Source organism: Schistocerca cancellata, chromosome 4 (genome assembly GCF_023864275.1).
Source record: "Schistocerca cancellata isolate TAMUIC-IGC-003103 chromosome 4, iqSchCanc2.1, whole genome shotgun sequence".
NCBI classification, from domain to species: Eukaryota; Metazoa; Arthropoda; class Insecta; order Orthoptera; family Acrididae; genus Schistocerca; species Schistocerca cancellata.
In genome coordinates this window covers 637,928,084-637,954,053 of record NC_064629.1, presented here as the reverse complement: position 1 = coordinate 637,954,053, position 25,970 = coordinate 637,928,084, and the positions used below count along the sequence as shown (strand labels likewise).

Here is a 25,970-nt window from a genome sequence, read left to right as displayed (position 1 = left end):
CCACAGCTGTTCCTAGAGAATAATTGAGTGTGTAATTTTTGCCTTTTCTGCATAGACATTAAAAGCAGAAAACTTTGATAATGCAGTTGAATTGAGTCAAGTAACCACCATGCTTGGCACGAAGGGACAACCAATTGAGGCATTATGGGCGCTGTCGAGTGTAATTAGAACTTCACCATTACATCCTGCCCTGCTCTTTCATGACGACTGTAATAGTCTGGGACCAGACCCACACTGCATAGCTAAAGGAGGTATATTTGTATTTCTCTACCTACTTGGCTTTTAAATCAGTAGAGTTGACTAGTGTGACACATAATGACCCTCTGCTTCTAAGAAGGACGTAGTGTGTGTTGTTTATATCTCAGTTTCTGTTTCTGATGTGTGGAAACGACGGCGCTGTTACTTTTACGGTACCATAGGTTGCGTTTGTGGTTAACACATTCAATCATCAGTTTTATCTACAGTAAACAAGACTCTTACTCCTCGAGAGGAGCTGCCAAATCACACAGATAAACCGAGCGAGGTGGCGGAGTGGTTAGCACACTGGGCTCGCATTCGCGAGGACGACGGTTCAAACGCGCGTCTGGCCATCCTGATTTAGGTTTTCCGTGATTTCTCTACATCGCTTCAAGAAAATGCCGGGACGGTTCCTTAAGCTGATGGGACCGATGACCTCATTGTTTGATCCCCTTCCCCGCATCAACCAACCATCACACAGATAAAGATAAGATCTCCAGTGAGTTTGATCCGATCAAGTGACATGTGCACCTGGAAGGGCAACGATGGAATTTAGAAAATATTTGAGATGCAGTGAGCCAAGGGCGTCTCTGTTCCGTATCCTTTTTAGTTCTTCACAATCATGAAGATCATAAACGATTATAGTAGATACTTTTTGTTTTTTTTTCTTTTTTTCATTTGATTAGACTCTAGGAATCTTCTTTTTCCCGAAGTGCAACATAATACAGTGGTGCTCTCGTCGCCTGGAACAAATTTCACTTGCTCAGACTATATAGCTGAACCTGAATGATATCTTCCCTCAAACAATGTTTGTGTACAGGTTAATGTTGCCAATACTCGCAAGTCAGTTCAGAAGTCCCTTAGAGAGTGTGCAAAACAATGTGTGAACCATAATGAAGGAATTATTAAAAACCTTTGACTACATGTATATTGTGCATGTGTTAATTTAAATGTCATACACCAAACTACAAAAGATGTTTTTTGTTTGAAATTTAGATCTCGTCGATGCCGAAGTCATTGCAGGCTGTTTAGCTATAGTAGGTCAATTTGACATCTATCTTAAAAACAGAAATCACCCAATCAGAGAAATTACAGGTTGTTATAAGAGAAAATTCTGTTTCCAGATATAATAAATGAAGCATAACTTGACAACTATACTATAATTTTCTTGAAGTATTGCGGAAAACGGCGAGCCAGCTCTACCAGTCTCTCTGGAGCTTTGCTATCTATTGATTATTGACTCATAAGATGTTTTTCAACTAACCCAAAAAGAATGTGCTCACAGCATCCGCATTGTACAAATTTTAAAAGGACAGGCCTTGCATGTGCTACAAGTAGTACAGGAACAGCATTCAAAAATATCACGTGATACGTTAATTTCGTATTAAATAACCCTTAAAAGAAGTATTATGGAAATTTTGTAGTGTTTGGATCCAGGTAGACAAGTCAGACTGTGCCAGTGTTCATGTTTAGACGTACACAAAACTGCAGTTTAGGTAAACATTCGAGATTGTCCAGTCAGTTTTGCTGTATCTTTCGGTCAGTTTTTCAGTTTTTTTCCGAGAGGTAACAAGGGATCAGTCACGCTACAAAATTTTCGCTTTACTTGCATAATAGTGTTCACTTTGTTATCTGTAGGTATCACATCCCTTAACAGAACACCAGATAACAGACCGTGTTAGGTGATGCAAAGAAATGCCGAAAACATTCGCAAGCTGTGCTTCTGGCACTGCATTTTATAGACAGTGAATCTTGGATTTACTGATACCGTGTTTCAACTAAAACCATCCGCCAACCTACTGCTGATTCATTCGTTAAACGATACTCCAACACATCGCACAAACCTTTGTACTGAGTAATCAGCTATAATTGGGTTGAAATGTTTCGAGGAACCTCTCTATGTCAAAATGCCGGGCTTCTACATTGCCTAGGTGTCAAGAGCTCCTCCAGGCATGGCAGTACAGTAACTGTGACCAGATGAGGACAAGAGGTTTTAAATGGCGAAGAGCGCTCCTAAGCGTTCTGAAATAGTTACGAGAAAATGAAATAACTGGATCTTTTCTGTTCAATCTCCCTAGTATGATTTTTACTAACATTCCGACATGTAGATGACGCTATAAGTGATAGACAGCTGCGTGCGATTACTGTACGCGTTTCGGTGATTGCAGGTGATGCGGTCTCTCATATTTGGATACCAACCAAAAGCTAAATACTAAAAGTCGATGAACGGTTATCGATTGAGAAGAGCGCCTGTTCCTGAGGGCTGATAACGCTTAACTTAAGATCTAACAAATAACTACTTACATCAGCTTCTGATCGACAGAGGAAAGATAATAGGAGAATATGTCTGTGGAAATATCGTCTGTAGACGTGAGAAAATGTTTGGGTGTATAAAGTATTTGGGCTCATTTTGTTCGTACACTTTTTGAGTAACTGCTAGGGAAGCCTTGAACGTGTAAAAGTGAAAGACAGTTATATGGGAGGAATAAATATTACTCACCAAGGACGATTTCAACGTTCTCCTCCCTGTCTAGATACTCGACGACTGGCGCGCTGACGAAGCCAGCTCCCAGCACGACGATCTTCTTGGGAGGGGTCGACGAATCCGCACTAGCCTTCTGCCTGCTACGGCTAGGATACAAATTTGCACTGATCAAAACAAATTGCATCACATTGTTGCTGTTCTCTTATGACTTAACGAGCTGAGATATAAGCCACTACAAAAAGATAAACTTCTGGTTTGATAATATTAGGCTCAGCTGATCTCGCCTATTCTAGATACGCCTCGTCCATGTCCGTTAGGAAATGATCAGTGTAGGATGCAGCAATCGTGGTGTCAACATACTACGCTCCGTACCTTTTTTAAATTGTGAATCGAACGGTGGACTGTGAACGATCTGTTTCATGAATGCCTGCACTAAACTATTCTCTTTTATGTCGTCGTTACATTCACCAGTGAAAGATCAAGAGCAGTATAAAATGGTTTACGTATATTTCTGCAATATTTCTGTTTAATTTTAGCCCACAGGGGAGTAAGGCTAGCTGCAACCCTAATATTCTTTTAGCTATACGTGCTCCTCATGTAGTGCCAAATGGTGAGCATCTCAGATGAATTCGCTCAGTATTGGCCAGCTACGGTTCGGGTTTTCCTATTGTCGCCTTATGAGCGCTCCTCGTAAGCTCTGGGAGTGCTTACACAACGACCGTCTGGCATGGCAGGTCAACTATGTTCTTCGCGGGATACTGGGATCTTGGCGTAACAGGCAACCGAGAGAGGTGGTGCAGTAATTAAGGCAGTGAACTAGGATTCTGAAGGAGCGCGGTTGTAGCACTTCCTACCATCCAGATTATATTTTCCACAAGTTGCCTAAGGTAAAGACCGGGATAGCTCCCTTGAGCTCGGTACGGGCTTTTGTTGAAGTTTCGAGAACATACCTTCACCGAGGAGTCAAGCAGTATATTGCTCCCTCCTACGTATCTCTCGCGAAGAGGCCATGAGGATAAAATCAGAGAGATTAGAACCCATACAGAGGCATACCGACAATCTTTCTTTCCACGAACAATACGAGACTGGAATAGAAGGGAGAACCGATAGAGGTATTCAAGGTGCCCTCCGCCACACACCGTCAGGTGGCTTGCGGAGTATGAATGTAGATGTAGATGTAGAACGTCACGGCCAACATTCCCTATAGCTGTCCAATCCGAGCTGATGCTACGTCTACATTGTCCTCGCCTACGACGGAGCTTTAAACCATAATCCTCCTTTTCACTTATATTAAGCACCCGAAACATGATAATAGTAAAAACCTTTACAACTGAAACTTCAACCACAAAGCATGCTATATGCTAATGAGATGTAGTTCATATTGTATAACTCATTATATCATTCCCCCACACGCTATGATATCGCTGTTAAGGAGATCAATGTTACGTCAGACGGAGTCTGAAGGTTACTGACACCAAGCTGTAGTTCGTGAAACCAACGTCACGTTCGTGGCGTACTTCACTGCAACCAAAAAAGATGTTATGATGTAGCTCTTCTTGCTTCAGTTATCGCAGAACATAGTCATCTGTTATTTAGTAATGTATTTGTAATTTATATCCCTTATCACGAGGATAATGGAATGTAGTCGAATTAAGTCGGGTGATGCTGAGGGAATTAGATTAGGAAATGAGACACTTAAAGTAGTAAAGGAGTAAAGGAGTTTTGCTATTTGTCGAGCAAAATAACTGATGATGGTCGAAGTAGAGACGATATAAAATGTAGACTGGCAATGGCAAGGAAAGCGTTTCTGAAGAAGAGAAATTTGTTAACATCGAGTATAGATTTAACTGCCAGGAAGTCGTTTCTGAAAGTATTTGTATGGAGTGTAGCCATGCATGGAAGTGAAACATGGACGATAAATAGTTTGGACAATAAGAGAATAGAAGCTTTCGAAATGTGGTGCTACAGAAGAATGCTGAAGATTAGATGGGTAGATCACATAACTAACGAGGAGGTACTGAATAGGATTGGGGAGAAGAGGAGTTTGTGGCACAACTTGACTAGAAGAAGGGATCGGTTGGTAGGACATGTTCTGAGGCATCAAGGGATCACCAATTTAGTATTGGACGACAGCGAGGAGGGTAAAAATCGTAGAGGGAGACCAAGAGATGAATACACTAAGCAGATTCAGAAGGATGTAGGCTGCAGTAGGTACTGGGAGATGAAGAAGCTTGCACAGGACAGAGTAGCCTGGAGAGCTGCATCAAACCAGTCTCAGGACTGAAGACCACAACAACAACAACATCCCTTATCACATCCTATACTTCCTAAAATAATTGGTTTATTTATTAAGCAGCAGTTTAGTCTTACTTACATGTATTAATGAGCACATTGTTATTACATGTTGCTGTTAATTATTACTAATATTACGTTAATTATTACTAATACTACAAACATTAATATTACTATGTATCAATATTTTCTTTGACCTTAAATTTAATACTGTTTGGTTAATATTACCTTAATTGTATTTAGTGGGATTTATTTCTTGCAGTCACGTTTTTTATAGCACCAAAACCAGGGGAAATGAATGTCAAGAGTTCTTTCTTGGGCAAGTTAGTAGGAGAGTTATACAGTTGTGCTGCATTTTATTAAGAACAATATGGTATCATCATGGAGTTGTTTTCCTTTTTGTTACCTGTATTTTATTCTCATTTCTTGTTGGTGGGGATATACTCACAAGCAGCTGTTTACTATGTGGGGAAACCACCATTAAACCACATCCGGTATGGCAGTTCGTGGTTTCTATGGTTTGCTACTGTTGTAAAGTCGTAAGTTGTGTGAATGATTCTTATGTCCTACTTCTTCAGGCTAGTATTTTTCTAGAACATCCATCATACTGGAGTGAGTTTCCTAAACTGCTATTCCAAAAAAGTTATGTAAAAATACGTATTTGTGTGTTATTATGTTGATACGTTGAATGGTTGTTTCTAGAGGGTATCTGATTAAGATTTCTTTCGTGGTACATTGTAAACTGCATTTTAAGTAGACTCGTCGGTTTCGTGTTATTTGTTGCAGACACTGTTTCTTTTCGTTTCAGACGGTGAAGTCCGCCGGATTTATTGATGGAACAAGGAAGTCCATTGCTGGATGCCAAAAATGAAGTAAAGTTCGAGATGACAACCAAATGGTAGATGGGCAAGTGACTTTAAAAAAACTCATAAGTGCAACACAGGTCCGTATTGCTGAGGTCCTTAAGGCATCGAAGGCGTAGATGAGACCTTTATTTAACAGTGGATATTAAATGGCTGCTGCTGACGACGACGATTGTATAGTTGTATTTGCATTGAAAGCCCTAAGACGTTTGCTGACAATGTCTGCTCATGAAATAATTTGCCTGTCATGTTCGCTGTAATGTCTAAGGAATAAACCACAACTGACAATTTACAGAGACCTTAAACGCACCAGATAATCGTAAATTCATGCCAATGTGCAGAACATAGCTAGGGATGTGCCTCCCTTCCCTGGTCATAACTGAGAAACTTCGTGATTTTTCTGATAGACATCTTTGACTTTATGACAAATACTCTCTCCTAAAGACAGAAAAAATGTGACTAACTCCCCTTCATGCACTATGAAGAACAGGAGATTATGGTTCAATGTCTCATCGACGAGCAGATCATAAGGTACGGAGCACAATCTTATAAGGGACAGTCAAGTAAAAACGAGATAGGTTATGTAACAAACATGCCGCCGACGTTGGTAATGCATGTAGGTATATATACAGGGTGGTCCATTGATAGTGACCGGGACAAGTATCTCACGAAATAAGCATCAAACGGAAAAACTACAAACAACGAAACTCGTCTAGGTTGAAGGTGGAAACCAGATGGTGCTATGGTTGGCCCGCTAGATAGCGCTGCCATAGGTCAAACGGATATCAACTGCGCTTTTTTAAATAGGAACCCCCATTTTTTTATTACATATTCGTGTAGTGCGTAAAGAAATATTAATGTTTTAGTAGGACCACTTTTTTCGCTTCGTGATAGATGGCGCTGCAATAGTCACAAACGTATAAGTACGTGGTATCACGTAACATTCCGCCAGTGCGGACGGTATTTGCTTCGTGATACATTACCCATGTTAAAATGGACCGTTTACCAATTGCGGAAAAGGTCGATATAGTGTTGATGTATGATTATTGTGATCTAAATGCCCAACGGGCGTGTGCTATGTATGCTGCTCGGTATCCTGGACGACATCATCCAAGTGTCCGGACCGTAATGTCCGCAGCTCGTGGTCGTGCGGTAGCGTTCTCGCTTCCCGCGCCCGGGTTCCCGGGTTCCCGGGTTCGATTCCCGGCGGGGTCAGGGATTTTCTCTGCCTCGTGATGACTGGGTGTTGTGTGATGTCCTTAGGTTAGTTAGGTAGGTTTAAGTAGTTCTAAGTTCTAGGGGACTGATGACCATAGATGTTAAGTCCCATAGTGCTCAGAGCCATTGTCCGGACCGTTCGTTGGATAGTTATGTTATGTAAGGAAACAGGAAGTGTTCAGCCACGTGTGAAACGTCAACCACGACGTGCAACAAATGATGATGTCCAAGTAGGTGTTTTAGCTGCTGTCGCGGCTAATCCGCACATCAGTAGCAGACAAATTGCGCGAGAATCGGGAATCTCAGAAACGTGTTGAGAATGCTACATCAACATCGATTGCACCCGTACCATATTTCTATGCACCAAGAATTGCATGACGACGACTTTGAACGTCGTGTACAGTTCTGCCACTGGGCACAAGAGAAATTACGGGACGATGACAGATTTTTTGCACGCGTTACATTTTGCGACGAAGCGTCATTCACCAACAGCGGTAACGTAAACAGGCATCATATGCACTACTGGGCAACGGAAAATCCACGATGGCTGCTACAAGTGGAACATCAGCGACCTTGGCGGGTTAATGTATGATGCGGCATTATGGGAGGAAGGATAATTGGCCCCCATTTCATCGATGGCAATCTAAATGGTGCAACGTATGCTGATTTCCTACGTAATTTTCTACCGATGTTACTACAAGATGTTTCATTGCATGACAGAATGGCGATTTACTTCGAACATGATGGATGTCCAGCACATAGCTCGCGTGCGTTTGAAGCGGTATTGAATAGCATATTTCATGACAGGTGGATTGGTCGTCGAAGCACCATACCATGGCCCGCACGTTCACCGGATTTGACGTCCCCGGATTTCTTTCTGTGGGGAAAGTTGAAGGATATTCGCTATCGTGATCCACCGACAACGCCTGACAACATGCGTCAGCGCATTGTCAATGCATGTGCGAACGTTACGGAAGGCGAACTAATCGCTGTTGAGAGGAATGTCGTTACACGCTTTGACAAATGCATTGAGGTTGACGGATATCATTTTGAGCATTTATTGCATTAATGTGGTATTTACAGGTAATCACGCTGTAACAGCATGCGTTCTCAGAAATAAGTTCGCAAAGGTACATGTATCACATTGGAACAACCGAAATAAAATGTTCAAACGTACCTAAGTTCTGTATTTTAATTTAAAAACCTACCTGTTACCAACTGTTCGTCTAATATAGTGAGCCATATGTTTGTGACTATTACAGCACCATCTATTACAAAGCGAAAAAAGAGGTCCAACTAAAACATTCGTATTTCTTTACGCACTACACGAATATGTAATATAAAATGGGGGTTCCTATTTTATAAAAACGCAGTTAATATCCGTTTGACCCATGGAAGGGCCATATAGCGGGCCAACCAAAGCGCCATCTGGTTTCCCCCTTCAAACTAGACAAGTTTCGTTCTTTGTAGTTTTTTCGTTTGATGCTTATTTCGTGAGATATTTGGCCCGGTCACTATCAATGGACCACCGTGTATAGAAGTGGCTTCTATTCGGAGTCGGAAGGAACAGTGCGAACGTTCATCTCTGTGTCATCTGTCCGTTAGAATTGCGCGACGTGAGGCCAGCGAGTCGTGTGTGAGTCCGGCGTCACTATGGAGGCCGGAAAAGGGGACCAGCGAGGTGATGACTACGGAAGGAGTGTCAGGAAGTGAAATTCATGCTCGAATGTCTGCTATGTATGGCAGACATAATACGCCGCATGAGGGGGTGTCTGCGTGGAATAAACGATTTCGAGAGGGTCGGGTGTCACTGAAAGACAGTATTCGGCTAGGACAGGCTCCTCGTGACATTATCCCTTCTGCCACTGCTGCGGTGGATGCTGCAGTCAAAAATGATTGACAGCGGACGGTGGAAGACATATGGCACTTGCTGGGCATAAGACACGGTACAGTTCACGATATCGCGACAGAGAATTTGAAGTAATGCAAAATCTGTGCGCAGTGATATCCATAGTGCCTGACGGAGGAGGAGAAGTTAAAGAGAATGTTGGTATCACTGCAGCATCTGGAATGGTATCACGATGAAGAGCATCGTTTCTCGTCCCATACTGTCGGTGGAGATGAACATATTTCGAGCCGGAGAACAAGCTTCAGAGCCAACATTGTAAACACCTGGGCTCACCCTCACCGAAAAACACCAAAGCCGTACACGCCAGCTCCCGGAAAGTCACGATGACCTTTCTCTTTGACTGCACGGCCCCATTTCTATTGAGTTTCTGGAACGCGGCACCACAATTAACGCACAGCGGTACGTGGACACATTGCAAAAACTGAAGCGTGCCATCATGTTCAAATGCCCAGGAATGTTGACAGACGGGATCGTTCTGTTGCAGAATAATACCCACCCACGTGTTGGTAGAGTTGTGTCGACTGCGCTATAGAAGTTTCCTGGGAAGCCCTTACACATCCTCCATACAGTCACGATTTCTCCCCATGCGATTTCCATATTTTTGGAGCCCTAGAGAAAGACATTCGTGGCCGTCGATCTGCTTCGAACGAAGAGGTGACGCCTGGGTACAACTGTGGTTTCGTAAGCAGTCGCATTCATTTTTCTGCGAAAGCATTGACCATCTTGTCTCTCAGTAGGATAAATGTATTAACAGTTATGGGGATTACTTTTGAAATAAGAAACAGTTTACTTACTTTTACTGTCTCTCCCGTTTTCATTTGACTTCCCCTTATATATTGGGCAAAGATGGGGATGGAAATCAGCCATGACTAAAAAAAAATTAAAAAATCCGAGCATTCACCTTAATCAATTTAGGGCGACCGTGTAAAACGAACTCAGGACGGCCGAACGGGGATTTGAACTCTGCTCCTCTTCAGTGGGAGATGAAGTGCATAGGTAGTTCTACCGTAGTGGCAATCGGTATAAAGACATGGATATTTGCAGGAAAATTAATATTGTCGCTTGGAATTGTTGTGCACAATGCATATGCAATTGTTTGAGGCCAAGTATACCAATAAATATAATCAAATGGTAACGCATTTGATGACAGTAGTGCAGTATACAACAAGGTATCAACGATTCAGGTGATGAGGGTGGAACTCGGTATAAAGGCAGTCGGTTCTGAGCGGTGTTAACGTGTGCGTACGTGCCCGTACTGCAGATAGGAAACAGACCATTAGTGACAGTGGATGTTTTGTACATAAACCACGCTTGTGACAGTGTGACGCACAAAACAGTTATCATGTGACAGAAAAGCACTCTCTAATTGTCAGATTGCCGAGAAAAAGTCATCGAGTAAAACAGAAGTGGTTTCTGGCGTTCCCAAAGGGGTGTTATAGGCCGTTTCCTGTTCCTTATCTATATAAACGATTTGGGAGACAATCTGAGCAGCTGTCTTAGGTTGTTTGGAGATGACGCTGTCGTTTATCGACTAATAAAGTCATCAGACGATTAAAACAAATTGCAAAACAATTTAGAAAAGATATTTGTATGGTACGAAAATTGGCAATTGACCCTAAATAACGAAAAGTGTGAGGTCATCCACATGAGTGGTAAAAGGAATCCGTTAAACTCCGATTACACGATAACTCAGTCAACTCTAAAGGCCGTAAATTCAGCTAAATACCTAGGAATTACAATTACGAACAACCTAAATTGGAATGAACACATAGAAAATGTTGTGGGGAAGGCTAACCAAAAATTGCGTTTTATTGGTAGGACACTAAGAAAAGATCTACTAAGGAGACTGCCTACACTACGCTTGTCCGACCTCTTCTAGAATACTGCTGTGCATTGTGGGATCCTTACCAGATAGGATTGACGGAGTACATCGAAAAAGTTCAAAGAAGGGCAGCACGTTTTGTATTATCGCGAAATAGGGGAGAGAGAGTCACTGAAATGAATTTGGGGTGGACATCATTAAAACAAAGGAGTTTCTCGTTGCGGTGGAATCTTCTCACGAAATTCCAATCATCAACTTTCTCCTCTGAATGGGAAAATATTTTGTTGACACCGACCTACATAAGGAGAAACGATCACCATGATAAAATAAGGGAAATCATAGCTGGTAGGCAATGATATAGGTGTTCGTTCTTTTCGCGCGCTATACAAGATTGGAATAACAGAGAATTGTGAAGGATGTTCGATGAAGCCTCTGTCAGGTACTTAAATGTGATTTGCAGTGTATCCATGCAGATGTAAAAACTGAACTGTTCAAGTACAGTTAATTTCGTTAGACTGGGCGCACGATATAGAGAGCACTGAAAATATTGGCAAAATAAAAGATTATCTGAGACATAGAAAGGATTACTTTCGCGCAAAGCAAGGTCCACAAACTGTTATTCTTCTCAGATTGTTGCTGATCTACAGTTGGCGGTAACTGCCAGACGTGTTCGACAAGTTTTGTCACTAGACAAGCATTTTTCATTCAAGAAACGACTGCAGAAACTCGCTCTAACACCCAAACATAAACTGGCTAGACTTGAGTTACCACTTCATGGATTTTAGAATAGGATAAAGTGTTCTTCAGTGATGAGAAGAAGTTCAATTTAGATGGGCAGGATGGATTTCAGTATTACTGGCATGATCTGAGAACGGAGCACCAGGTAAAAATGAGCAGAAGTTTTGACAGTGGAAGAGTTATGAGTTGGGCAGCCTTCTGCGCTAAAGATAAGTCACGCATTGCTTGGCTAGACACTAGAATGAACTCTAACATGTACACTGAGATGCTAGAGACAGAATTGGTTAGAATATACAGTATGAGGACCTAGGGTATGGAAGTCTAATGTTTTAACAAGATAATGCATCTGTGCATGTTTCTGCTACGACCAATAAGTGGTCTGAAGATAAAGATATTGACTTCTTGCCCTGATCTGCAAATATCCCGGATTTGACTCCTTTGAGAAACATTTGGAGGATACTTGCAAGGCGTGTTAATTGCAATGGAAGGCAATTTGAGGCCGTATGTAAACTGAAAAGCGCGATACGAAAAGAGTGGAGGATAATTTCACTGAAAGAGCTACAAACCCTGACAGAATCAATGCCGAAGAGAATCTCTGAGATAATTAGAAGGAACGAAGGTTGGACAAAGTACCAACAATCCAATAACACAACAGGACAGTGAGTGCCTTTATACCAATTTCCATGCAGGAAATGCAAAGGTTACTCGTGTTATGAAAGAAAATATGTAATTTCGTCATGATTGTTTGTTTATGTTTTATATGTATCTACTGCTTTCATAGTAAATTCGATACGTTTATGCTTGACATTGTACTATTACTTTCGCGGAACTCTACGTTTATAGTGATTTTTACTACTGTGTGTAGGTATTTTGATGAAAATATGACAATACGCTCATCATCATCATCATCATCATCATCATCATCATCATCATTGTGGCACGTTGCCTGCTCCTTGGTTTATTCATCAGCGAAAAGAGCACATGGACATCAGAGACGCACCCCATAACAAAGACAAAGGATGTCCTACTTTGTAAAATCATATTGTGTCTAAACAGATGTTGAACCGAGTAAGTCGATCATTAGGAACTCAGACATACCCATATATTAGCAAACACAGACCAGATGTCCCATGGAAAAATCTAAATGGTCTAGGGATGGACAACGTAAAAGCTGTAGCCGAACCACTTGTCCCTCTCAAGGTAGTAAATGGCTATTTCACTTTTCCGACGGCTACCACTGAACTGCAAACAAAAATAAGATATGTTTCACAAAATTTCTGGAAAACTGTTGGGTGTCCAAAACTTGCAGAGACGGTATTTGGATTCAGAATCTTCTTACGATCTTCAGACGTCAGTTTGTCACAAAAATATGACTCAATGATTATTTCAAAGAGGTAAGAATTAAAACTACAAAAAAATTCTTTCTGAAGCTTTTTACTCAAAATACAGCCAAGTACTTCATCGCACGTATCAGCTCAAGATCTACTGTGGATGATAACGTTACAGTGCAGATGACTGAGATTATAATTGAACCGTTGCAGCCCACAATAACAGATATCAGCAACCACTCACTGACTGTATGCGTTTTGCCATTGGCCCGGAAAAAGAGATTTTTCAAACAACAACCTTAAAAAGATATTGCTACAGCACCCTCTCACTAACATCCAATTTATATTTTTCATACGCTGTCAAAGGTATCAGAATATATAGTCCATCATCAGCTTTCCGACCACTTAAGAACGAATAACCGATTGGACGAATTCCAGTCAGGCTCTACAAACATCGTAATACGACATCTGCTGTAATAAAAGTAGCAGACACACTGAAGATAGGAATTGGCTGACAAGATGCGACTATCACATGTTTTCAAGAGTGCAGGGACATCACGCCCTTGATTTCATAGTTTCATGTGTAATCCTCCAAATGCAGTACAATGGTTTCTTTCGTACACGGTATTGCGACAGCAATGCGTAATGTACGGCACTGCAAGCTAATGATGGAAACAGGTAGTATCAGAAGTTTCGCTTGGTGCAGTATTAGTTCTTTTATTTTTCTCTTCGTATATCAGTGATGTGTCACCAGTTCTGTATCACTATTAATACTACATGTATGCTAAGAACCTTCAATTATATGTAAGTCCAAAACCAATAACTTGAGAGTAACAATATGGGACGTCAATGTTGTTGATATGTGTCCACTAGCACAATTGACTCCGAGTATAGCGTTAAAGTTCAAGAAAAAACTCAAGCAATTCTGGCTGGTCATCCTAAGGTCACTAGTTCTAAATTTCAGAATGCCTCCGATCTGTCGCCCCAAATGGGTCAGACATAAATTTCTCATCCTTAGCGAAGAGTCTAGGAGTGATTTTAGGTGAATACCTAACCTGTTTTGAAAACACAACTATAACATACATTCTCATCTTTCCACACACCTCAAAAATATAATAAGTTGTTCCTTTGAACCTATAAATTAAACCTGTATGAACAGTTCTACTTCCAATAGATGAAGACAGTGATGGCACTCTTCAAGGACTTTCTCAAGAAATTCTTGACGCTTACAGTGGTCATGACATACCTGTAAGGTTCGTTATTCTGATCACGGATATCCATCTTATGTGCAGTTATCCTGACTACGTACTGGCTAGCACAGAGGTTTCCACACACTTTGCTTAATGTCTGAATAACATCTACAGTCGCTCATATCTCTCCTCGATCTCAACACTCTTATCGGAACAGCACAGTAGCAGCACTCGTCCTTATCAGAGCAAAATACTTTCTATTCCAGTCCATGACGAAGCTGAAGCCGCCTCCGTAGCAGGAACACGACCCTGCCATACTCTTCCTCACATTATCTAATAACTGACTTACATCTCCATACTTAAAAGACAGCTACTAACCTTCCTCTGAAAACAACAGTAACGTCTCTCCTACATCGTGAACGCATCTCTACACTACAGCTGAACACCTTCCTTCACCATACAAAAAACCCTAGCTGAAATAGTCTATCTTGGGACGTTCCGACGTTACTGATACGGGTAAGTTTTCATACTTTAGTGTTAACGTCTATGATATCAGTATCGATGTCAAATATTCGATAAATTAATAACGTCGTAATAAGTGTCAGAGTATCGGTATCTGAAGTCTAGAATCGGATGTGGGAAAATCGTAACATTTTACTACTAGTTTAACGAGAATTAATATGAATGCGGTATCCATGTAGTACACAGGAAACGTAAGTTCAGTAATAAAAATTACATGCAATGTGCTGTATGTAATAAACGTATCAGGCTGCCGTAAATATACCAACAACAGTTGTACATATCGACTACCTTGCAATAGTGTTCAGGTAGTGATTGCTTCCTTGTCCTTTACTCCTTGCGTTTGAATTATATTTTATATTCGAGTTAGCTTATTAAAATGTAGCATAATTTTCATACTTCGTCTTGTATTTTAAATAAGTAATTTTATGTTAAATAAGATCCTTGAAATACACTCATGTTCAGAAAAACAGAACACCTTGAACGACTAGAGATAGGACGTTCATATTCACAGGCCATATACATTAGTACACTACTGACCATTAAAATTGCTACACCACGAAGATGACGTGCTACAGACGCGAAATTTGACCGACAGGAAGAAGACGCTGTTATATGCAAATGATTAGCTTTTCAGAGCATTCACACAAGGTTGGCGCCGGTGGCGACACCTACAACGTGCTGACATGAGGAAAGTCTCCAATCGATTTCTCATACACAAACAGCAGTTGACCGGCGTTGCCTGGTGAAACGTTGTTGTGATGCCTCGTGTAAGGAGGAGAAATGCGTATCATCATGTTTCCGACTTTGATAAAGGTCGGATTGTAGCCTATCGCGATTGCGGTTTATCGTATCGTGACATTGCTGCTCGCGTTGGCCGAGATCCAATGACTGTTAGCAGAATATGGAATCGGTGGGTTCAGGAGGGTAATGCAGAACGCTGTGCTGGATCCCAACGGCCTCGTATCACTAGCAGTCGAGATGACAGGCATCTTATCCGCATGGCTGTAACGGATCGTGCAGCGACGTCTCGATCCCTGAGTCAACAAATGGGGATGTTTGCAAGACAACAACAGCATGGACTATCAGCTCGGAGACCATGGCTGCGGTTACCCTTGACGCTGCAGCACAGACAGGGGCGCCTGCGATGGTGTACTCAACGACGGACCTGGGTTCACGAATGGCAAAACCTCATTTTTTCGGATGAATCCAGGTTCTGTTTACAGCATTATGATGGTTGCATCCGTTTTTATCGACATCGCTGTGAACGCACATTGGAAGCGTGTATTCGTCATCGCCATACTGGCGTATCACCCGGCGTGATGGTATGGGGTGCCATTGGTTACACGTCTCGGTCACCTCTTGTTCACACTGACGGCACTTTGAACAGTGCACGTTACATTTCAGATGTGTTACGACCCGTGGCTCTACCCTTCATTCGATCCCTGCGAAACCCTACATTTCAGCAGGTCCCGTACAGGCCTTTCTGGATACAGAAAATGTTCAACTGCTGCCCTGGCCAGCACATCCTCCAGATCTCTCACCAATTGAAAGCGTCTGGTCAATGGTGGCCGAGCAACTATCTCGTCACGATACGCCAGTCACTACTCTTGATGAACTGTGCTTATCTTGTTGAAGCTGCATGGACAGCTGTACCTGTACCCGCCATCCAAGCTCTTTTTGACTCAATGCCCAGGCGTAATAAGGCCGCTATTTCGGCCAGAGGTGGTTGTTCTGGGTACTGATTTCTCAGGATCTATGCACCCAAACTGCGTGAAAATGTAATCACATGTCAGTTCTAGTATAATATATTTGTCCAATGAATACCCGTTTATCATCTGCATTTCTTCTTGGTGTAGCAATTTTAATGGCCAGTAGTGTATATTCTGCAGAAATGGTTAGTATGTCAGTCACTTCGGTTCAGTATGTATCCTGTTGCCTAGTAGCCACAGGATCTGCCATACGCCCTGATAACTAGTTCCATGCGCAATGGCATCGACGAGTATAAGGCGCGAAGGGCGTCCGGTGGTGCAGCCATCCATGCTACACTCACCTGGTTCCAAAGTTCATCTGTGGTGGTTGGCATCGGGTCAAAGCGCTGCACCCGTCATATCACCATATTTCACACATTTCAGATTGGCGACAAGTCTGGTGATCTGATAGACTAGGACAAAAGGCTGACATTCTGTGACACCAAGAAGGCACGTGTTCGCGTAGCAACATGTGGTCGTGCATTATCTTGCTGAAAACTGGCGTCTGGTACGTTGTGCAGAAAGGGTATGGCTACAGGTCGCAGGACGTCGTTCACATAGGTCACACTGGCCACAGTGCTCTGGACATGAACCAACTGTGATTTGTGGTTGTACCCAATAGCATCCCACACCTTAAGGTCTTGAACTGGCTCTGTATGTCTTGTGCAAATGAAGTAAATGTGATGCCGCTCCCCCTATCTACGGCGAGCCAAAACACGGCCATCATTTTCAAAAAACAGAACCTGGATTCGTCCGAAAACATTATCTGATGCCATTCTTGTTCCCAGTGACGTCCTTCCATACACCATTGCCGTCTAGCATATCTATGCATGTTCCTCAAAGGTACGGGGAGAAGTGGACGACGCGCACATAACCCAAGCCGTAATAAACGGCGACGTACTGTCACCTCTGATAGTGTACGATGTGTTACATTGTTCCACTGTCGCGCAAGGAGCTGAGGGCGACGCAGATCTGTCCTGCAATGCCAGTCAGATGAGGTGTCGATCTACTCGGAGGGACGTGTGACTTGACCTATGTCGTCGTGTTCTGCGGACTTCCGCGAACCTGTCTGCACGCACCCGTTGCAGTGCCGGAACACTTCATTCCAAAAGAGCTGCAATTTGTGCCCTCTTTCAAACTCACTGATCTGATAGTACGTTTCGTGCATACGTCTGCAAGGTATCTTGCACATTTGCTCAAGGCACACTGGTCCATTAACTTCGGCTTCTAGCGACAATGAGAGAGACAGACACATTTTAACGGTAGGTGGCGTTGCGCTACGATAGCGATGTTGACCTTGTATCCACAAGCCGACACGATTCAAATGCTAATCTTTTCTGCAGGACATACTAATGTACATGTCCTGTGAATACTAACGTCCTATCTCTAGTTATTCAATGTGTTCTGTTTTCTTGAACCTAAATGTAAGCTGCTCGGGATTAGCCGAGCGGTCTCAGGCGCTGCAGTCATGGACTGTGCGGCTGGCCCCGGCGGAGGTTTGTGTCCTCCCTCGGGCATGGGAGTGTGTGTTTGTCCTTAGGATAATTTAGGTTAAGTAATGTGTAAGCTTAGGGACTGATGACCTTAGGAATTAAGCCCCATAATATTTCACACACATTTGAATATTTTTGAACCTAAATGTAAGAAAACAATAAATATCTAGAGATACTCTCAGTATCGACAAATTTCCGAACTTACCGAGGTATTTTGTAGTTTCGTATTGCTGTCAAATATCGTATCGAATTTGGTATTGGAACGTCCATAAGTCTACACTGATAAGCCAAAACATTATGAGAACTGCCCACCGCGACACTGGATGCCGCCTGGTAGCGTCGCGAGCATGTCATGCGGTAACAAAAGTATGTAAGTGGAGCAGACATTGACGGGAGAATGCCCTAACGAAGATATAGGCTGTAAATGGGGAAATCCATTGACATAAGCGACTTTGACAAAGGGCAGATTATTATTACGCAGAGCCTGTGAATAAGTATCTCGAAAACGGCAGAGTTGGTCGAATGTTCATGTGCTACTGTCGTGAACATCTACGGAAAGAGGTAGAAGGACAGTGAAACCTACCACTAGGCGTTAAATTGTTGGACTTCCACGACTCTTTACAGAATGTGGGGTTCGGAGGCTTGTATGCTCTGTAAAGTTGGATAGACGGTGACTTGTGGCATCTCTGCCGAAAGAGTACAATGTTGGTGCACGCACAAGTGTTTCGGAGCACACAGTTCATCGTACGTTGTTGAACTTGGCGCTCCGCAACAGACCACACATACGTGTTCATACGTTGACCCAACGACATCGTCAATTAAGATTGCATCGGGTACCGTACCGTCGGGATTCCACAGTCAATCAATGGAAACGCGTCGCCTCTTCGGGTAAATCAAGTTTTTGCTGCTCTAGGTCGATGGTCGTTTCCACAAACGCCGTCATCAAGGTGAACGGCGGCTCGAAACGTGCAATGCGCCAAGGATGTAGGCTTGTGGGAGCAGTATTATACTATGGGAGAAATTCTCCTGCGCTTGCATGGGACCTGTAGTAGTAGTCGTCAAAGACACGCTGACAGCTGCGAACCACCTGCATCCCTTCATGCTTGATGTCTTCCCCGGCGGCGATATTATCTTTCAGCAGTATACTTGTCAGTGTCTCGGAGCCGGAACAGAGCTACAGTGGTTTGAGGAGCATTATAGTGAAACCACATTGATGTCTGGGTGACCACAGTCGCCTGATATAGATCCTATGGAACCCATTTGAGTCGCTATCTGTCACCATCATCGCGTACGCAAATCAGCGGCCCGTCATTTACGCGATTTACCTGACCTCTGCGTAGACATCAACACCACATACCTCCATAAAATTGCCAAAAAACTGTCGGACCCCTGATGCACAGAATCAGTTATTTATTTCGTTCCAAAGACGGACAAACAAGCTACTAAGCAGGTGGTCATAATGTTTTGGCTCATCAGTGTAAATAGTTATATAAAAGTTTCGAGTGTGTAAAAACCTATTGCGATATGATAGAGGGATTCAAAACACAAATCTGATCAGGTTGGACAAGCAAATAAATTAAAAGCAGAAATTATTCCGGACCTGCTCGCGTAGCTTAATGGGGCAGGGAGGAGAATGAATACACGCGCGATACGTTCACTGAACTAGTTTTCGCTGGTTTATATGTTGTTTTTAAGTGGTTTTTGATAGTAAGCGAATACTGAGTTCGCTCACCGTATACATTTCAGTATAGAAACACAGTGAAGGACATCTGGCCATAGTAACAAGATGCAAGTTCCACGATGTGTCAAGCATCAGCATTAACTGGCTCAGGAAACAGAACAGAGACAAGAAAAACATTCGCCATCGTTACTAATGAGCATTTCCACGAATAAAGCTACATGACATGGAGTTAATACGATATTTTATTTTGACTGAATCTGCTTAAAGACGAATTCAGGAAAATTGTGAAGGTTATTCTGCGTGTCTACACACGTAAAAACTGGAAGTGAACTACCTTACACTCGAAAGAAGCTGTTGAGTGTCTCCAAATAGGTCTTGTGACGTCTCACTGGCACGATCATTTCTACATAAAGTATTACGTAGTTGTCTTACATAAAAGAATAATTAGTAGCAATAAACCTATGTGCTTATAAACAAGGCAGGTTACTTTTTTTTCACTTACGCAGCTTCAGATACTTTAGGGAGGATTTTTTGTTCCCACTTTTATAAGTACACGTAGAAGAGGTTTCCTCTTCATCTAGAAGTTTTGGGGGCCGGCACTTATAAAATAAGCTCTGAATGTTGCAGTGACTATGTCGGGTGAGTGCACAACACTGTCAGATACGCTAGTGAAGAATAACGTAGATCCCCCCTCCCCCCTGCTCCGCCCTTTTGTACCAAGAGGCCTACAATTAAAGAATACTGTTAGTTAAGGAATTATCAAATAGATTAGAGCAATATACGGATACTCCTCACATTTCCCAGACATCAGATTCAATCATTCAAGAATTTGTAGAAATCCACTTACAGTTAACAGAGACAATTGTTTTCTATTATAAAGCATAGGAAAGGACAGTCTCGCCTACACGCTGTGGAAGACTATTTGCAATACATGATGCCTACGCTATAGGCAAACCTCCAAGCACCCTGGTATTCCGTTTCTCGGCGCAGGCGAGGGCTTCTAACAACTCACTTAACTACATTGATCGATCATACACTGAAGCGCAAAAGAAACTGGTATAGCCATGCGTATTCAAATACAGAGATATGTAAACAGGCAGAATACGGCGCTGCGGTCGGCAACGCCTACATAAGACATCGAGTGTCTGGCGGAGTTGTTGGATCGGTTACTGCTGCTACAATAGCAGGTTACCAAGATTTAAGTGAGTTTGAACGTGATGTTAAAGTCGGCGCACGAGCGATGCGACACAGAATCTCCGAGGTAGCGATGAAGTGGGGATTTTGCCGTACGACCATTTCACGAGTGTACCGTGAATATCACGAATACCGTAAAACATCAAATCTCCGACGTCGCTGCGGCCGGAAAAGGTTCCTGCAAGATCGGGACCAACGACGACTGAAGAGAATCGTTCAACGTGGTGGAAGTACAACCTTTTCGCAAATGACTGCAGATTTCAATGCTGGACCATCAACAAGTGTCAGCGTACGAACCATTCAACGAAACATCATCGATATGGGCTTTCGGAGCCGAAGGCCCACTCGTATACCCTTGACGGCTGCACGACACAAAGCTTTACGCCTCACCTGGGCCCATCGACACCTACATTGAACTGTTGATGACTGGAAACATGTTGCCTGGTCGACCGAGTCTCGTTTTAAATTGTATCGAGTGGATGGACGTGTACGGGTATGGAGACACCCTCATGAATCCATGGACCCTGCATGTCAGCAGGGGACTGTTCAAGCTGGTAGAGGCTCCGTAATGATGTGGGGCGCGTGCAGTTGGAGTGATATGGGACACCTGATACGTCTAGATACGACTCTGGCATGTGACACGTACGTAAGCATCCTGTCTGATCATCTGCATCCATTCGTGTCCATTGTGCTTTCCGACCAACTTGGGCAATTCCAGCTGGACAATGCGACACCCCACAAGTCCAGAATTGCTACAGAGTGGCTCCATAACATTCTTCGGAGTATAAAAACTTCCAATGGCCACCAAACTCCCCAGACATGACCTTTATTGAGCATATTTTGGATGCCTTGCAACATGCTGATCAGAAGAAATCTCCACTCCCTCGTACTCTTATGGATTTATGGACAGCCCTGCAGGATTCATGGTGTCAGTTCCCTCCAGCAGTACTTCAGACATTAGTCGAGTCCATGCCACGTCGTGTTACGGCACTTCTGCGTGCTCGCGGGGGTACTACACGATATTAGGCAGGTGTACCAGTTTCTTTGGATCTTCAATGTAATACACTAAGGCGACAAAAGTCATTTTATACCTCCTAATACCGTATCGGATCCCCTTTTGCCCAGCGTAGTGCAGTATCTTAACGTAGCTTGGACTCAAAAAGTCGTTGGAAGTCCTCTACAGAAATACTGAGCCATGTTGTCTCCAGAGTCTGCCACAATTACGAAAGTGTTGCCGGAGCAGGGTTTTGCGCACAAATATTGGATGATATTCATGTCGGACGATCTGGCTGGCCAAATCCTTTGCTGGAATTGTCCAGAACGTCCTTCCAACAATCGCGAACAATTGTGACCCGGTGACAGGGCGCATTGACATCGATAAAATTTCCATCGTTGTCTGGGAAAATGAAGTCCATGAATGGTCTCCAAGTAGCCGGACATAATCAGTTACAGTCAATGATTAGTTCAGTTGTACCAGAGGACCCAGTCCATTACACAGAAAACAGCCAACACCATTATGGAGCTACCACTAGCTTGCACACCCCTTGTGGACAACTTGGGTCTGTGGCTTGATGGGGACTGCGCCACTCGAACCCTACCATTAGCTCTTGTGAACTGGAATCGGGACTCATCTGACAAAGTCACGGTTTACCATCGTCTAGGGCCCTACCGATATGGCCACGAGTCCTGGAGAGATGCCGCAGGCAATGTCGTGCTGTTAGCAAAGGCACTCGCATGGGTCGTGTACTGTCACAGCGTTGACACCATATATCGCCGCACTGTCCTAACGGATACGTTTGACGACGTACGATACTACCGCCATCCGTATATGTACATATCACTATCCCATGACTTTTGTCTCCTCAGTGCACATATAGGGGGCGGTGAAAATGTTTCCGTTCGAAGTCCGTACAGTCCAGAATCTGTACGTCAGTCAGGTAAAATCACTGTGAACATTGAAGCAATCATACCACCGGCGCACCGGGTTTGGTAGAGCACCGTGTCCCTCTGTGTGAAGAAGTCCTTAACTGCCTGCTGCATATTGTCGTCCACAGGAATCTTCGGCCTTTCAAGGCTTTTTTTAAGGGACCGAAGGAGTGATAATCGCATAGGGAAAGATCATGACATAGGGCGCATGCTCGAGTGTCTCCCACTTGAGTTCACATAACTTCTGCCTTACAACATCTGTGATACGGGGAAGTGCGTTATCATGAAGCACCAGCACCTTTTGTTCCAGTTTTCCCGGACTTTTCGCCTCAATTGCACGCCGTAATTTCCGCAGTGTTACGCAGAACCGTTCCGCAGTGGTGGAGAGATCAGTTTCCTTAAAATGAATATGCGGTGAATTCGCTGTTTTAATAGTAACTCAGTAGCTGCACGGTCAGCGCGGCGGATTGTAAACGGAAGGAGCCCGGTTTCGATTCGCGGCGGGATTGGAGATTTTCTCCGTTCGGGGAGAGGGTGTTGTGTCCGTACTTACGTTCGTATCGTCAAAACTGGCATTCCTCTATTGAAGTAGCTGGGTGGGCACGCCCCGAAAGCCAACAAAAAGAAAAAGAAAAAGCTGCCAGGGCAACAGCTCATGAGAAGCGGTAAATGTGGGTTCGAGTCCCAGTGCGGCACAAATTTTCAGCTTTCGCAAATGCGTTACCACAATGCCTTGTGCAACTGGAAGTCACGAATTCCCGTCCATCCGTTCTCTTTCTTTCTCCATTCTTTATTTCTTATAAATGTTCTTATTTTGCTACTGTAATTTCAGGTTATATACCACTGTCAAGCATCTACAAATTTATAATAGGACGTAAAGATTCGACGCCATATTACGGCATAGCAATAGGTTAAAAATAACAACGTCCTTGTAGGGCTGTCTCATTCTGGGTGGTAACAGTGTAAACGGCTATTGTCAGTGAAGCATGCAATTGTGTTATTTACATGTTTGTTGACGTCTGTTAGTGTGGGGCAGGGATAACAACGTAATTTCATTTCAAGAGGCTGTGGAAAGCCAGTCCCATACAGTATTCTATCTCCCAGGAGTACTAGTCCTGTATGGAAGATATTCGGCAGCATAGTAAAAAAAGAATTATGAACAGATGTTGAATAAGTCCGCAGCAAGTGCATAAGAAAACTACAGATATTCAAGGGAGGACAAGACGCACTTGTTAGAAAAAGTGGAGCTTGCGCGTTTCAAGGATGCTCGATACTATTTAGAGGATCTGCGTGATAGCGACTTACTATGCTATGCACATTACACTGATCGCAACATAAATTACAGTAATTTGAAGGGAAGCAGTGGATGGTTTCATAACGTCGAACAGTGCTACAGAATTGGAAGACGTAAGATAACGAAATTTCGAACAGTAAACTGCGGAATCGGCCCGAAAATCTGTAGATGAAATAAACAAACTTATCCCATCGTTCAGTAAGGCATTTGTTTTCAACTCCAACCAATCGGGATTTGAAGAGGAAATGCATATGAAGGGAACGCTGGAAATTAGAGGTACCAAGATAATTGTATCAAGATCAACTAACATCAATGCTTTAACACATTCGTATACAGTAATGCCGACAGTTAATCTGGATGGTAAATTGGCTGGAAAGTTATTTATTGTGTTGCGAGATGTTACAGGTGTTATGACCCCTACGATTGTTTCTCGTGTGCGTGATCTTGCGATGGCAGTAAGGAATATTTACGTCACAGCAAGCAAGAGGCGGAACGTTGTCGAAAGAGAACTACAGCTGTGGTATGAGCATTGCTTTTGGCTTATTGCTGGTCAAAATAACTTGCTTATGCTTGGTGCAAGTTAATGTTTTTTTTTAACATTTCTTAAATTTCGACGATGTCCATATTGTGAAGTGTATCCTTTTATGTCGCCCTCGTGATGTATATGGTGAGTCTTCAGCAGCTAATATTATTCCTGTCATAATTGTTAACACAACACTTTGAAACGAGCCTTACTGAATACTGAACTTGTGACCTCGCAGTCCCCTTTAAGTATCTACGTCCGCACAGCTTGTTTAGTGCAGCGGTAATAAACTACACACGCAAACCATCCTCGCGAGTAAATATATTTGTTAGTGAATACCGTATTAAAATCCTTACAATACTCCGTCCGAACAGGCCTCGGTAAGCCCAACGGTACTGACCGACCGCCGCGTCATCCTCAGACGACAGGCATTACTGGCTGCGCATGTGGTCAGCAAACCATTCTCCCGCCCATTGTCAGTTTTCGTGACCGGAGCCGCTACTTCGCAGTCAAGGAGCTCCTCAGTTCGTCTTACAGGGGTTGAGTTCACTCCGCTTGCCTTGCCAACAGCGCTCAATGAATCGGATAGTCACCCATCCAAGTGCTAGCCAGGCCCGACAGCGCTTAACTTCGGTGATCCGTTGGAAACCGGTAACAAGCCGTTGTCAAGATCCCTACAGCAGTTCCTGAGATTAGAACATACAGATAGAAAAAGGCAGGGGCGGGGGCTTTAATTTGTAATATGTGTGCATTATTAGAAATACTTTATTATACTATATTTGTTGTCTATATATGGTATAGGAACTTTTTGAATGTTCATTTTTTAAAGATTCTGACGATTCTAAATACTATTAAAAGAGATTAGTCTTTAAGATGTTTTTGCTGATCCAGAAAATTATTAATGAAAGCTCAGCTTTTGTTATATCTACAAAAAACTGCTTATTAAAAAAAGTTTTTATCCCTGTTGACATTTTTCCAGAATTAACTCACTCATATATTTAGGCATAAAGGGAAATATGGTTTTGTGTTTGAGGCGAGTACTGAATTCAAAATAGAAGAAATCTACAACACAGAACTGTTTACCTGTTCTTCTCGCGTAAGTCGATGATGTATTCGAAATTTTTCGTAAGCTTCCCGTTGCTTGCGATGATGGCCTGTAAGAAAAATTAATCGATATTATTTTACTGTAGGCAGTAAAACCAGTTAGAAACTAGTATCGTACAATTGAGAGCGCATGTTGACGTAGACAATGTGTCCGTTTATGTTAACCTACTTGGCGTCACTAAAAGACACGCCATAAAAAATCATCGCTTCCTGATATTTACTCACCCCATAGACAGCGGGCGAGAAGTTGTGCTCTTCGAGAGGCGCTCGGGCGTTCGACTGCAAAATGTCGTACGTAAAAGGATACAGCAGGTCCCCAAAGAAATCTGTGGACTCGCGAGGTAGCTGCGTTGGCATATTGTCGATGGAGCAGACCAGCACTCCTGGCCCTTTGAAGCTGTAA

At 43.0% G+C, this 25,970-nt stretch overlaps 1 protein-coding gene across 1 annotated transcript in view; it reads right to left on the bottom strand.

Moving 5' to 3' along the window:
• LOC126184532 (alpha-aminoadipic semialdehyde synthase, mitochondrial) overlaps positions 1–25,970 on the bottom strand; it is a 207,159-nt gene that overhangs the window by 114,448 nt on the left and 66,741 nt on the right. The window contains exons 8-10 of the mRNA XM_049926937.1: positions 25,793–25,964; positions 25,547–25,617; positions 2,738–2,868 (exon numbers count right to left, since the gene is read on the bottom strand). Of these exons, the coding sequence (XP_049782894.1) occupies positions 2,738–2,868; positions 25,547–25,617; positions 25,793–25,964 (374 nt within the window). The remainder of the gene's footprint in view (positions 1–2,737; positions 2,869–25,546; positions 25,618–25,792; positions 25,965–25,970) is intronic.